This window comes from Paramisgurnus dabryanus, chromosome 13 (assembly GCF_030506205.2).
Source record: "Paramisgurnus dabryanus chromosome 13, PD_genome_1.1, whole genome shotgun sequence".
In the NCBI taxonomy this organism is placed as follows: domain Eukaryota; kingdom Metazoa; phylum Chordata; class Actinopteri; order Cypriniformes; family Cobitidae; genus Paramisgurnus; species Paramisgurnus dabryanus.
The window spans coordinates 6270960-6286387 of NC_133349.1; the positions used below are offsets into that span (position 1 = coordinate 6270960).

General features: G+C 37.0%; 1 protein-coding gene across 2 annotated transcripts in view; it reads right to left on the reverse strand.

The window, feature by feature from the left end:
- cd22 (cd22 molecule) overlaps positions 1-15428 on the reverse strand; it is a 38681-nt gene that overhangs the window by 19199 nt on the left and 4054 nt on the right. The window contains exons 1-4 of one of the 2 annotated variants that reach the window (XM_065298776.2): positions 5872-5943; positions 5205-5576; positions 4845-5111; positions 4387-4656 (exon numbers count right to left, since the gene is read on the reverse strand). The exons of the other annotated variant lie outside the window; for it this stretch is intronic. Coding sequence (XP_065154848.1) covers positions 4387-4656; positions 4845-5111; positions 5205-5576; positions 5872-5911 — 949 coding nt within the window. The 5' untranslated portion in view covers positions 5912-5943. Of the gene's footprint in view, positions 1-4386; positions 4657-4844; positions 5112-5204; positions 5577-5871; positions 5944-15428 lie in introns of those variants that run through there. 2 annotated transcript variants of the gene reach the window in all.

A 15428-nucleotide genomic window follows, 5' to 3' on the forward strand; every position in this document is an offset into this window, starting at 1 on the left:
CTGTCTGTAAAATCCAGGCTAAAGTCTCATAATCTATAATGTTGAGATTAAAAGCATCAAAATGTAACCATTAATTTCAGTATGATTTCAATCTTAACATGACCTACTCAATTAATATTTTTTAAGTTATGTAGGATGATTTCTTAAGTAAAGTGTGAATTGTTGCTTTCTGACAGCACAAACAGGGAACAGACAGATGATGTTATATGACACAATAATGTAACAAAAACTGAGGCATCTGAAAGGACGACAGTTTGATAAAGTTTAGTGTTTTATGGACAAAGCATGTTGTTGTTAGCTACTGGACCTGGTCAAAAACCTGTAGACACCATCTTATAATGAACATAAAAGCTGTAAATAAATCCCTTGTGTTATGTTCATCCACTCGAGATGGGAGAATAACAAAGTTAAAAGTGTAAATGAAATCGAAAAAGCTAATAAAACAACACAATTTAATCTTTTATCATATATACACCCGATTTAAAAATGAAATAAAATGTTTTTAGTTTAGTTTTTTATTTATAAAGCATATTTAAAACAACAAACTTTATTTTTTTGTACACACGTTTTACATTAAAGAAACAATCTCTCGAGAAATCTAAAAATAAAAACCTAAAGTAACAAACTAAAAACATTCACTAACAAAGGATTATGAAGGACATTTAATTTAATCTGAAAGGCTAAAAAGACAAAAAACATGAACTTCCTAAAATCTCTTATTCACTTTCCCTCCATCTCGTATTTGACCAAAAACAGGAATAAATCCAAATATAAAAGTGAAAGGACTTTACTCTTTTCAGCTTCCCTCCATAAATAATAATAAACAAAGCACATATGAGTAAAAAACAACAATAGTAAAAACAAATGTTGCGTATAAGAACTATACCCAGCAGGCCATTTTGGCTAAAAAAGGCTACATTTGGGCTGTCGTTGAAAGACGTCTACCATAGCCCAAGAACAGACGTCATGTATACTCTTAAAACAAATGAAAACAAAGACCTTGAACACCTGTTGACTTTCCTAACATGTTGGAATATCATACATCTTCAAGTTATTTTAATAAAAATGTCATGTAACCAAATTCAAGGTTATTTAGGGTAGAAGTGGATTACTCATAGCCGGACTATATTGGGTCTAGTTAGCCGTCATTTCAACGTCTCAGTTTTTGCTTGCTGGGTACAGTCACTGGCGACACACCTTGACCACCCTGGGATTTGAAACTTCTTAATATATTTTATGATGCTTTGTTGCTGATTCTGACAAGATTGGAACATGTTTTATATTTGAGAATTTAAATGCTAATATGCCAGCGTTGGTTCTCAACAGGTTTTGATACAGGAATATTTTATTACATGGCACTTCATTTTGATTGGCCAATCACAAAATTTTTGGGGATCTGAGAATAACATAACCCTGAATGTTGCTATTGACCAATCAGAATCCAGCATTATAGAGCGCCATAATAATTAAAGGATTATGTAGAGATAACCAGTGAAATAAACCCAGACTAGGGGTCTTCTATCTCCCTAAAGGGGTTTATTAGTGATAACAACTGCTTTGAGGTGTACATTATCCTGCTTATTATTAACGACTCTTTGACACATAAGTCAATTACTAGACATGAAATATTGCTTTTGAAATATTTTATTTACTCATTTGTAAGGCATGAAAACCTTCTGCGGGGAGAAATAATCCACTTTAAGTCAAACAAATTTTTACTAATTACTAATTTTAGAAAAAGAGTAGCATTTAATGATTATCAAACATAATTTATTTTCCTGTTTATATTGACATAAACAAAGGACTGTAAGGCTGACATGACGGGGTGAATTGACTTCATTAGGCTACATTAGTTTTGACAATTCAACATGATTTTTGGTAATCCAGGTCTTGCAGAAACACATTTGTTTTGCTTGGCATTGTGGTAATTGATGCAACATGGCGTCACTTCCAAAGGATGACCAATGAACATGTCTGATCAATTTCATGGAATGTGAAAACGAATCTCATTGGCAGAATAAATCACATTTAAATTAAACTGGCCACCAGCGCAATTCAATTGGTTTGGTAATAGCAAGAAAAAATAGAAAGTAATCTCCAAAAAAGTACTTTTTACTTCTTACAATTGTATTAACAGTCAAAATGTACTTTTTTTTCTTTAAAAAATGTTACTAAGTAAAAATATTGATTTTTAATTGTAAAGTAAAATAATACTTGAGTAATTTTACTTGATTACTGTCCTTAAGTACTTTACACCACTTTACAAATCTCATATATAGTGTAATTAATACATATTTATATTAAATTTATTTGTAAGTATTAACCTGTTCCTGTTAAGATAAACAGCAGTACCTGGATAAGGCTGTGTTATCAGCTTCAGAGAGTTATTATTATTTTGGATTATTTGCAAATAGATTACATTTTCACTGCAAGACATTTTTGGTTCACAACCCACCAAATGAGAATCACTATTTTAGGCTTATAACAAACTGTTCATGTAAATACCAGCTGTAAACACAGAATGAATCAAGATTGTTTTACATTGCAGATGTGTTTATTTGCTTTCACTGTAATAGCAGAAGTGCAGGACCACTATAGAGCGAATATCAAACCCAATCATATACATCAATGACTTTGTTCTTCACAGCATGCTAGAAAATAAGAAGCAAATGTTAAATTACCTTTTCACAGTGCAATGCAAAGCCTAAATGTTTCTAATTGTTAAAGGAAAATTCATTATAAACAATTTACATTAGCTAATCTTAAAAAAATTAAACAATGCATTAGATGTCATGACATTTTTACAGCATAAAACAAAAATTAATCTGGGTTTATGTTCATTTATGAATATTTCATTTGTGTTGTTCTACTATATATAATAATGTTATGTAGTTATGTTATATAGCCATAGTTGTTAAATAATAAGGTAACTCAAAGGTAAAAATTATATAAGTAATACCCATATTAATAAATGCTGCAAAAGTATTACTTATTGCTATTTCAAATTCAAGCTGTATTTGCATTGAAAAATGTTATTGATGAATTGTAAAGAGTTACTGTTCATTTTAAACAAGCACAATAGATTTCAAAATGTGTGTTTATGATCCTCATAATTGGCATTAGAAGAAAATATTCAACTTTGAATCAGTGCAAAACTTAAGATGTTTAATGTCGACATGAGATGCAATCTTAGGGGCTTATGTAATGTGTTTCATTTAAATGAAAGTACAAACTTACATAAGAAGCTCAGATGCAGGAACAAACCAATGTTGTGTTCTTTCAGTATTTCATCCATTAACACATAATAGCTTCCTCAAATCAACACATCCACGAATATACTCACCTTTTCATGAGACAGAAGTTGATCAGCGTCACGGCAATGCCAAACAAAAATGTAAAAAATGGAGATCACTATTTGCTATGGAGAAAAACAGTATACATTTGTTAAATTGTGGATAAGCACACTATCAATACTAGTATGCAGTATCTGTACCACATACTACACTGTGCAACAAAAACACTGTTTGAAAAGTTTATTGTGGAATAATCACTAAATGTGTCCCGCTCTGTGAAGGCTAACGTCTCTTAAAGGGGACATTTCACAAGACTTTTTTTAAGATGTGAAATAAATCTTTGGTGTCCCCAAAGTACATACGTGCTGTTTTGGGGTGTGTCCTTTAACATGCAAATGAGCTGATCTCTGCACTAAATGGCAGTGCTGTGGTTGGATAGTGCCGATTAAGGGGCGGTATTATCCCCATCTGACATCACAAAGGGGAGTCAAATTTCAATGGCCTACTTTTTCTGCTTGCACAGAATGGTTACCAAAACTAAATTACTGGGTTGATCTTTCTCAGATTTTCTGGGTTGATAGAAGCACTGGGGACCCAATTATAGCACTTAAAGGCACACAAGGCAAGTCTGAGTATTATTTCTCTACTAGCTCCCCCTAGTGTCTGGGAGTAAATGCGTTCTATATCTAAGACTATACGAGACTGAAGGACACCGGGTCGGATACAGCGAACTTGCAAGTGGGGTATTCTTCCTACAGACGGTAGGGGCGGGCGAGAGAGTCTTCATTCATCATGTAATGAGTCATTTAACCATATACCGACTTACGAAGATGATTTATTAACATAAAAATGCTGCCTTGTGTCCCTTTAAACATGAAAAAAGTCAGATTTTCATGATATGTCCCCTTTAATCTAATAATGATATGAGAAGCATCCAAATTTGATTTGAATCTTTGAAATAGTCTTACAGTCAAGTTTATATTTTCACAGAAGGTTCCTGATATGATTTTATATAGAAAAATAAGTAACTTTAGCTCCGTTTTCACAGGCAGGTCAGAAATAGCATGTGAAATGTAATCTACATTTAAATTACCTTTAACTTTTAGTTCAATGACTGTAGAGTTTTGAGAACCCACATCATTTATGGCAACACAGAGGTATCGTCCAGCATCTTTCTGACTCACAGATTCGAGGGAGAATTTACTACCATATCCTATATAAGAGGTGTTTGTTTCGCTGATCTTAAACCAGGTGTAGTTTGTCAATGCAGGGTTGGCATTGCTCTTACAGTTAAGAGTCAATGAATCTCCTTCCTCAATTTCTTTAGACGGGAAGTTGATGATTTGAACGTTCTGTGGTCTGTCTGTGGGGAGAACAAATGTTTGTAAAATCACAGGATTTTTATTGCAAGAGATTATTGCATGTCTAGTTACAATGACTACGTTGACAGTAAGTTCCTTTGAAACAATGTCTCAAATAATACAATCACTGTTTAAAAACTATAGTTTAATGAAGCAGTAAGTACTTCAAACCAGTTTCAAGTAAACTTACATCTGACATCAAGCAATGTTTTAATTGTTGAGGTTGTGTCGCTGTTCTTCAGACCGCAGGAGTAGTTACCAAAATCCTCATGAGAGACGGATGAGAATCGTAGCGTTTGTTTGGTTGCCTGTGGTAAAAGCAGTCCATTTTTAAACCAGATGAACGCCTCTTGTGTTGGGGTGCAGTTTTCTGTATTGCATGTCAGTGTCACAGAGTCTCCTTCATTAATTTCTCTCTTTGTATTTCGTGTATTCACTGTTACTCTAAAAGGCAGAACTGTTAAATTGACATACAGTAGATTAATCAAATGCAAATATGGCTTCATTTTAAAGTAATAATATACTGCAGAAAGTCATTGAACAGATGTACTTGCTATACTGAGATCAATGCCACCTGATCCAGTGAATTTTCCTGACCGATAGTTTGTTTCAAAACAAAAGAAGTATTTTCCGAAGTCTTTTCTGGAGACATTGTGTAACTTTAAGCTGCAGTTTTTGTCTTGGTTTGCATACGTTGTTCTGTTTATGTAACGTTCGTGGATCTCTGCAGCATCGGTGTGATAGACAAACATTCCCTGCTGTGATCCGTCTTGTTTTTGATCTTTTCTCGGCTTAAACCATTTTGAAACTTCAACCTTGTGCCAATTTGGATAATCAAAAGTGCAGCTGAAATCCACAGATGAGTTTTCAAATGCACATATGGATCTAGGACTGTATGAAACTGACCACAAAGACACAGCAGCTATAAAACACACACACCGTTTTTGTTATGTTTGAATGTACAGATAAAACAATGCATGAGTTATAAAAGTAAAATCTGGATGGTATAAGTAATTACATAATCCAATTGTCTTGGATAATATATAAGGAAAGTAAAAACCACACTAGTCAACATTGGAAGTGGATCAAAACCTTTAATAAAAGTTTACATAAAACCATCCCGAATACTCGTTCTTGTCTTAGGACTAATTTTGATCAACTTTTTCAATCCACTTCAAATGTTGATAAGTATATTTGGATTATAATCAAAAACCCACCTGACAGAGACAGCTGAATTAATATCCCGATGTAAAACATTGTCTGTCACTTCACAAGCTTTGTCTAACAAGAATGCACACTTGTTTTGTTTTTTTGCACGTGCCAGTGAGGTTTTAAGCTTCAGTATTACACAATAACAAGCATTCCTGTTACGTCCTGCAGAACTTCTCTTAACATCAATTTCCTTATCTGTGTATTTAAAAACAGAAAAGTAAATAATATAGCTGCAAGCAGCAATGGCGGGCCCTCGCACGTTTTTTTTACCGCTACACGGTGCGTCCGAGAAAACGATGCACGGTGGGCAAGGGCATCAAGTGGGTAAATATCAGTGGGCTATTTAATGTTGTTACTGAGCCATTTGGGGACTGTAGGTAAAAGAAACCCCACATTTTAGACAAACGGGGGCGCTAGTGAGCCACTTAAGAGACACGCCTATGTGTGACCTGTTTGTGCACACTTAACAGCCGACAACTCTGATGTGTGTGCCGACTTTTAGGTTAATCTAAGCACGCCAAGAGTCCTAAATATGCCTGAAATAAATGTAAGTTTGGGGCGTTGCCATGGGAACAGCGTTCGAGATATCAAAAATCCCTTCGCAATTTATCATCTACTATGTCTCGGCATCATGTTGACCACATCTGGTGTCAATCTCATGAATATTCTAGAAGGAGTATTTAAAAGAACATCGGCGTCAACTTAAAGGCTTAAATAAGCCTTTAAAATGAAAGTAAAGTTTGACGTGTTGCCATGGGAACAGCGTTTGAGATATCAAAAATCCCTTCGCAATTTATCATCTACAATGTCTCGGCATCATGTTGACCACTTCTGGTGTCAATCTCATGAATATTCTAGAAGGAGTATTTAAAAGAACATTGGCGTCAACTTAAAGGCTTAAATAAGCCTTTAAAATGAAAGTAAAGTTTGACGCGTTGCCATGGGAACAGCGTTTGAGATATCAAAAATCCCTTCGCAATTTATCATCTACAATGTCTCAGCATTATGTTGACCACTTCTGGAGTCAATCACATTATTTCCTCAGGAGAAGTATTTAAAAGTTTACCGCATGCAGCTGTAAGGTTTAAATATGCCTTAAAAATGAAAGTAAAGTTTGACAGGTTGCCATGGGAACAGCGTTAGAGATATCAAAAATCCCTTCGCAATTTATCATCTACAATGTCTTGGCATCATGTTGACCACTTTTGGTGTGAATCGCATAAACATTCTAGGAGGAGTATTTAAAAGAACATCGCATGGAACTGTCAAAAAAAATCCACCTTTGTGACTGACAGACTTCCTGGCGCCTGGTGGTGGCGCTATACCCGGTAGTCACAATAGGCACATCGATGCGATCGGAATCTTCAGACGAACAAACACCCCGTGTGTCATCACAATAAGACATTTTTTGCCCTAGATATTAGACACTTCCTGTTTCTCTGATTTCGCCACAACTTTGTCGCCTCGCCATGGCAGAACCGTTCGAGATATCAAAAATCCCTTCGCAATTTAGCAAGTCCAATGTCTCGACATCATGTTCACCACGTTTGGTGTCAATCGCATGAATCCCCTGGGAGGAGTATATAAAAGTTCAACGCATGCATTTTTTAAACAATCCAAAATAGCCGACTTCCTGTTGGGCGGAGCTTAAATGTTAGAGGGCGAAAGTTGTTCGGGTCGATGAGATCTATAAGCGTACCAAGTCTCGTACATGTGCGTACATTTTTGCCCGATCTGTGCATCAATGTTTTTTTTTGCATTACAGGGGGCGCTACAGAGCCCCTGTGCCACGCCCGTGTTCCAGCCTTTGGATTTCTGCGATGACGGACGACTCTGACGTCTGTGCCAATTTTCAAGAGTTTTCGAGTATGTTAAGGCCCCCAAAAAGTCCAAAAGTGTTAAAAAAAATAAAAAAAAAAAAAAAAAAAAAAATAATAAATATAGCTGCAAGCAGCAATGGCGGGCCCTCGCACGTTTTTTTTACCGCTACACGGTGCGTCCGAGAAAACGATGCACGGTGGGCAAGGGCATAAAGTGGGTAAATATCAGTGGGCTATTTAATGTTGTTACTGAGCCATTAGGGGACTGTAGGTAAAAGAAACTCCACATTTTAGACAAACGGGGGCACTAGTGAGCCACTTAAGAGACACGCCTATGTCTGACCTTTTTGTGCACACTTAACAGCCAACAACTCTAATGTGTGTGCCACATTTAAAGTTCAACTAAGCATGCCAAGAGCCTTAAACATGCCTAAAATTAAAGTAAAGTTTGACGCGTTGCCATGGGAACAGCGTTCAAGATGTCAAAAATTCCTTCGCAATTTATCATCTACTATGCCTCAGCATCATGTTGACCACTTCTGGAGTCAATCGCATGAATATCCTAGAAGGAGTATTTAAAAGAACATCGGCGTCTACTGAAAGGCTTAAATATGCCTTTAAAATTAAAGTAAAGTTTGACACGTTGCCATGGGAACAGCGTTCAAGATATCAAAAATTCTCTCGCAATTTATCATCTACAATGTCTCAGCATTATGTTGACCACTTCTGGAGTCAATCACATTATTTCCTCAGGAGGAGTATTTAAAAGTTTACCGCATGCAGCTGTAAGGTTTAAATATGCCTTAAAAATGAAAGTAAAGTTTGACACGTTGCCATGGGAACAGCGTTCGAGATATCAAAAATCCCTTCGCAATTTATCATCTACAATGTCTCGCCATCATGTTGACCACTTCTGGTGTCAATCGCATGAATATCCTAGAAGGAGTATTTAAAGGAACATCGGCGTCAACTGAAAGGCTTAAAAATGCCTTTAAAATGAAAGTAAAGTTTGACGCGTTGCCATGGAAACAGCGTTTGAGATATCAAAAATCCCTTCGCAATTTATCATCTACAATGTCTCGCCATCATGTTGACCACTTTTGGTGTTAATCGCATGAATATCCTAGAAGGAGTATTTAAAGGAACATCAGCGTCAACTGAAAGGCTTAAATATGCCTTTAAAATGAAAGTAAAGTTTGACGCGTTGCCATGGAAACAGCGTTTGAGATATCAAAAATCCCTTCGCAATTTATCATCTACAATCTCTCGGCATCATGTTGACCACTTTTGGTGTCAATTGCATGATTTTTCTAGAAGGAGTATTTAAAGGAACATCGGCGTCAACTGAAAGGCTTAAATATGCCTTTAAAATGAAAGTAAAATTTGACGCGTTGCCATGGGAACAGCGTTTGAGATATCAAAAATCCCTTCGCAATTTATCATCTACAATCTCTCGGCTTCATGTTGACCACTTTTGGTGTCAATTGCATGATTTTTCTAGAAGGAGTATTTAAAAGAACATAGCATAGAACTGTAAAAAAAAATCCAGCTTTGTGACTGACGCACTTCCTGGCGCCTGGTGGTGGTGCTATACCCGGGAGTCACAATAGGCACATCGATGCGATCGGAATCTTCAGACGAACAAACACTCCGCATGGCATCACAATAAGATATTTTTTGCCCTAGATATTAGACACTTCCTGTTTCTCTGAATTCGCCACAACTTTGTCGCCTCGCCATGGCAGAACCGTTCGAGATATCAAAAATCCCTTCGCAATTTAGCAAGTCCAATGTCTCGACATCATGTTCACCACGTTTGGTGTCAATCGCATGAATCCCCTGGGAGGAGTATATAAAAGTTCAACGCATGCATTTTTTAAACAATCCAAAATAGCCGACTTCCTGTTGGGCGGAGCTTAAATGTTAGAGGGCGAAAGTTGTTCGGGTCGATGAGATCTATAAGCGTACCAAGTCCCGTACATGTGCGTGAATTTTTGCCCGATCTGTGCATCAATGTTTTTTTTTGCATTACAGGGGGCGCTACAGAGCCCCTGTGCCACGCCCGTGTTCCAGCCTTTGGATTTCTGCGATGACGGACGACTCTGACGTCTGTGCCAATTTTCAAGAGTTTTCGAGTATGTTAAGGCCCCCAAAAAGTCCAAAAGTGTTAAAAAAAATAAAAAAAAAAAAAAAAAAATAATAATAATAATAATAATAAAAATAAATATAGCTGCAAGCAGCAATGGCGGGCCCTCGCACGTTTTTTTACCGCTACACGATGCGTCCGAGAAAACGATGCACGGCGGGCAAGGGCATCAAGTGGGTAAACATCAGTGGGCTATTTAATGTTGTTACTGAGCCATTTGGGGACTGTAGGTAAAAGAAAAACCCCACATTTTAGACAAACGGGGGCGCTAGTGAGCCACTAAAGAGACACGCCTTTGTCTGACCTATTTGTCCACTCTGAACAGCCGACAACTCTGATGTTTGTGCCGACTTTTAGGTTAATCTAAGCACGCCAAGAGTCCTAAATATGCCTGAAATAAATGTAAAGTTTGGGGCGTTGCCATGGGAACAGCGTTCGAGATATCAAAAATCCCTTCGCAATTTATCATCTACTGTGTCTCGGCATCATGTTGACCACTTTTGGTGTCAATCTCATGAATATTCTAGAAGGAGTATTTAAAAGAACATCGGCGTCAACTGAAAGGCTTAAATAAGCCTTTAAAATGAAAGTAAAGTTTGGCGCGTTGCCATGGTAACAGCGTTCGAGATATCAAAAATCCCTTCGCAATTTATCATCTACAATGTCTCAGCATTATGTTGACCACTTCTGGAGTCAATCACATTATTTCCCTAGAAGGAGTATTTAAAAGAACATCGCATGCAACTGTCAGGCTTAATTAAACCTTTAAAATGAAAGTAAAATTTGACGCATTGTCATGGGAACAGCGTTCGAGATATCAAAAATCCCTTCGCAATTTATCATCTACAATGTCTTGGCATCATGTTGACCACTTCTGGTGTCAATCTCATGAAAATCCTAGAAGGAGTATTTAAAAGTTTCCTGCATGCAACAGAAAGGCTTAAATATGCCTTTAAAATGAAAGTAAAGTTTGACGCGTTGCCATGGGAACAGCGTTTGAGATATCAAAAATCCCTTCGCAATTTATCATCTACAATGTCTTGGCATCATGTTGACCACTTCTGGTGTCAATCTCATGAAAATCCTAGAAGGAGTATTTAAAAGTTTCCTGCATGCAACAGAAAGGCTTAAATATGCCTTTAAAATGAAAGTAAAGTTTGACGCGTTGCCATGGGAACAGCGTTCGAGATATCAAAAATCCCTTCGCAATTTATCATCTACAATGTCTTGGCATCACGTTGACCACTTCTGGTGTCAATCTCATGAAAATCCTAGAAGGAGTATTTAAAAGAACATTGCATGGAACTGTCAAAAAAATCCAGCTTTGTGACTGACACACTTCCTGGCGCCTGGTGGTGGCGCTGTACCCGGAAGTCACAATAGGCACATCGATGCGATCAGAATCTTCAGACGAACAAACACCCCGCGTGTAATCACAATAAGACATTTTTTGCCCTAGATATTAGACACTTCCTGTTTCTCTGATTTCGCCACAACTTTGTCGCCTCGCCATGGCAGAACCGTTCGAGATATCAAAAATCCCTTCGCAATTTAGCAAGTCCAATGTCTCGACATCATGTTCACCACGTTTGGTGTCAATCGCATGAATCCCCTGGGAGGAGTATATAAAAGTTCAACGCATGCATTTTTTAAACAATCCAAAATAGCCGACTTCCTGTTGGGCGGAGCTTAAATGTTAGAGGGCGAAAGTTGTTTGGGTCGATGAGATCTATATGCGTACCAACTCTCGTACATGTGTGTAAATTTTTGCCCGATCTGTGCCCCAATGTTTGTTTTTGCATTACAGGGGGCGCTACAGAGCCCCCTTGCCACGCCCGAGTTCCAGCCTTTGCCGCGTCCTAATGGCCGACGACTCTGACATCTCTGCCAATTTTCAAGAGTTTTTGAGTATGTTAAGGCCCCCAAATTGGCCCGAAACGTAAAAAAAAAATAAAAAAAAAAAAAAAAAAAATAATAAATCCGAGCAAAAACAATAGGGCTTCGCACCTACGGTGCAGGCCATTCTGGCCTGCTCCTCGGTGCTCGAGCCCTAATAATCCGAGCAAAAACAATAGGGCTTCGCACCTTTCGGTGCAGGCCATTCTGGCCTGCTCCTCGGTGCTCGAGCCCTAAAAAAGGAAAACAATGCCTGATGATTGACTTATGCAGATGCTGGCTTGTTTAAGTTTGTTTGTGACCCTGTCTGTAAAATCCAGGCTATAGTCTCATAATGCTTTTTTATTAATGCTGAGAGTAAAGCATCAAAATTTTATTTTAACCATTAATTTCAGAATTGATTTCAATCTTTGACATTACCTTACTCATTTAATATTCTTTACGTTATGTAGAATGATTTCTTTAGTGAAGTGTGAATTGTTGCTTTCTGACACTTGGTATCGACATCTGTCTGTTCCCTGTTTGAGCTGATGTTATATGATACAATAATGTCACAAGAACTGAGGCGTCTGAACGGATGACTGTTTGATAAAGTTCAGTGTTTTATCAGAAAACGTAATATGTTGTTGTTATAGTAGCTACTGGACCTGGCCAAAAACCTGTAGACACCCCCTTATAATGAACATGAAGTTAATAAATCCCTCTTGTTATGTTCATCCACTCAGTTAAGAAATAGGAGAGAACAAAGTTAAACGTGTAAACGAAATACAAAAAGCTAATGAAATTTTCTCATATACAAAAAAGACCCCCGATTTAAAAATGAAATAATGTTTTTAGTTTAGTTTTTTATTTATAAAGCATATTTAAAACAACAAACTTTATTTTTTATTTACACACGTTTTACATTAAAGAAACAATCTCTCGAGAAATATAAAAATAGAAGACCTAAAGTAACAAACTAAAAACATTCACTAACAAAGGATTATGAAGGACATTTAATTTAATCTGAAAGGCTTAAAAAACAAAAAAACATGAACTTCCTAAAATCTCTTATTCACTCTCCCTCCATCTCTTATTTGACCAAAAACAGGAATAAATCCAAATATAAAAGTGAATGGACTTTTTCAACTTCCCTCCATAAATAATAATAAACATAAAGCACATATGAGTAGTAACAACAATAGTAAAAACAAATGTTGCGTATAAGAACTATACAGTCACTGGCGACACACCTTGACCATGCACCCTGGGATTTGAAACTTCTCAATATATTTTATGATGCTTTGTTGCTGATTCTGACAAGATGGGAACAACTTTTATATTTGAGAATTTAAATGCTAATATGCCAGCGGTGGTTCTCAACAGGTTTTGATACAGGAATATTTTATTACATGGCACTTCATTTTGATTGGCCAATCAACATTTTTGGGGATCTGGGAATAACATAACCCTGAATGTTGCTATTGACCAATCAGAATCAAGCATTATAGAGCGCCATAATAATTAAAGGATTATGTAGAGATAACCAGTGAAATAAACCCAGACTAGGGGTCTTCTATCTCCCTAAAGGGGTTTATTAGTGATAACAACTGCTTTGATGTGTACATTATCCTGCTTATTATTAACGACTCTTTGCCACATAAGTCAATTACTAGACATGAAATATTGCCTTTGAAATATTTTATTTACTCATTTGTAAGGCATGAAAACCTTCTGCGGGGAGAAATAATCCACTTTAAGTCAAACAAATTTTTACTAATTACTAATTTTAGAAAAAGAGTAGCATTTAATGACTGTCAAACATTATTTATTTTCCTGTTTATATTGACATAAACAAAGGACTGTAAGGCTGACATGACAGGGTGAATTGACTTCATTAGGCTACATTAGTTTTGACAATTCAACATGATTATTGGTAATCCAGGTCTTGTAGCAGAAACGCATTTTTTTGCTTGGCATTGTGGTAATTGATGCAACATGGCGTCACTTCCAAAGGATGACCAATGAACATGTCTGATCAATTTCATGGAATGTAAAAATGAATCTCATTGGCAGAATAAATAACATTTTAAGCCATCAACGCAATTCAATTGGTGTGGTAATAACAAGTGTAAATAGAAAGTAATCTCCTTAAAATAAGTACTTTTTGACTGTAAATAAAATTGTAAGAAGTAAAAAGTACTTTTTTTTATTATTTAACTAAGTATTGATTTTTAATTGTACTCAAGTAAAGTAAAATAATTAACTAAATAATAAAAACTTAAAGGACAAGTTCTGTATTTTACACTTAAAGCCCTGTTTTCAGATTGTTTATTATGAAATAGAACGGTTTTGACTGAAATTTGGACATATGCGGCTGCCCCGAGAATTTTTGGGTGTTTGTGTTTCACCTCCCACCTTTACAATGGGTTTAATGGTGCACTGGAACAATCCTTCCTAAAATGCATTAAACTTTCGTTTACAAAGATGTGGAACTCACCGAGTGGTCAGGGGTGTTCACTGATATGCTCACACAAAAATCGCTGCAAAATACGCATTCCAACAGGATTTATCGTAGTTTTGTCCAACTCCATTGACTTGTATTATATGTGCTGTGCCTGTGAGGTACAGTATTACTCCGCGCCGGGAACTTTGTTTCTATTCTTGCAATTGGCAAAGGCGGATTAGCGCCCAGGGGCGTCGGACTGGGGGTAAAACCAGTACTGATTACCAGGGCCCCAAAGGAAGAGAGGGCCCTTGTAAAGTCTGGAATATATTATGGGGATGGGGCATGGGGGGCCATCAGGACTGCCTATGCATGGGGCCCGAGATCTTGTGCAACGCCCCTGTTAGCGCCACCACCTGGGCTGGAGTGTCTATTATTCAAGCTCTCAGCGGAAGAATGTACGGGTGTGAGGCGTTTGGAAAAATAGGTCCACAAGTTAACAACGAATGCTAAAACACCTGTTGGAAAGCATCTTTTGCAGCGATTTTTGCGTGAGCATATCAGTGAACACCCCTGACCACTCGGTGAGTTTCACGTCTTTGTAAACGAAAGTTTAATGCATTTTAGGAAGGATTGTTCCAGTGCACCATTTAACCCATTGTAGAGGTGTGAGGCGAAACACAAACACCCGAAAATACTCAGGGCAGCCGCATATGTTGAAATTTCTGTCAAAACCGTTCTATTTCACCATAAACAATCTGAAAACAGGGCTTTAAGTGTAAAATACCGAACTTGTCCTTTAAGTACAGTGAAATTAAGTAAAATTACTAGGGATGCACCGATACCGATACTGGTATCGGGTATCGGCCTCGATACCACATTTTCTAAAGTACTCGTACTCGTTAAAAGTACCCGATACCTGGAATCGATACCACGGTCTGAGAAATGTCTATGTTTGAGCGCCGTGAAAGGGGTTAATGCCTCTTGTGTTGTCCAAAGAGGCAGAGTTTACAACAAACTGGAAAACTAGTCCTTTGTTTTTTTTTTTGTTAAATTATATGACTAAAGCTGTTACCTGTAAATTTAAATCATGTTTTTTTATTAAGTACTCGGTATCGGTATCGGCAAGTACTGAAATGCAAGTACTCGTACTCATACTCGTATTCCAAAAAAGTGGTATCGGTGCATCCCTAAAAATTACTCAAGTACTTTACGCCACCAAAATCTCATATATATTTACACTGAAAAAAATGCAGCATGAAGTTAAAAAAATTT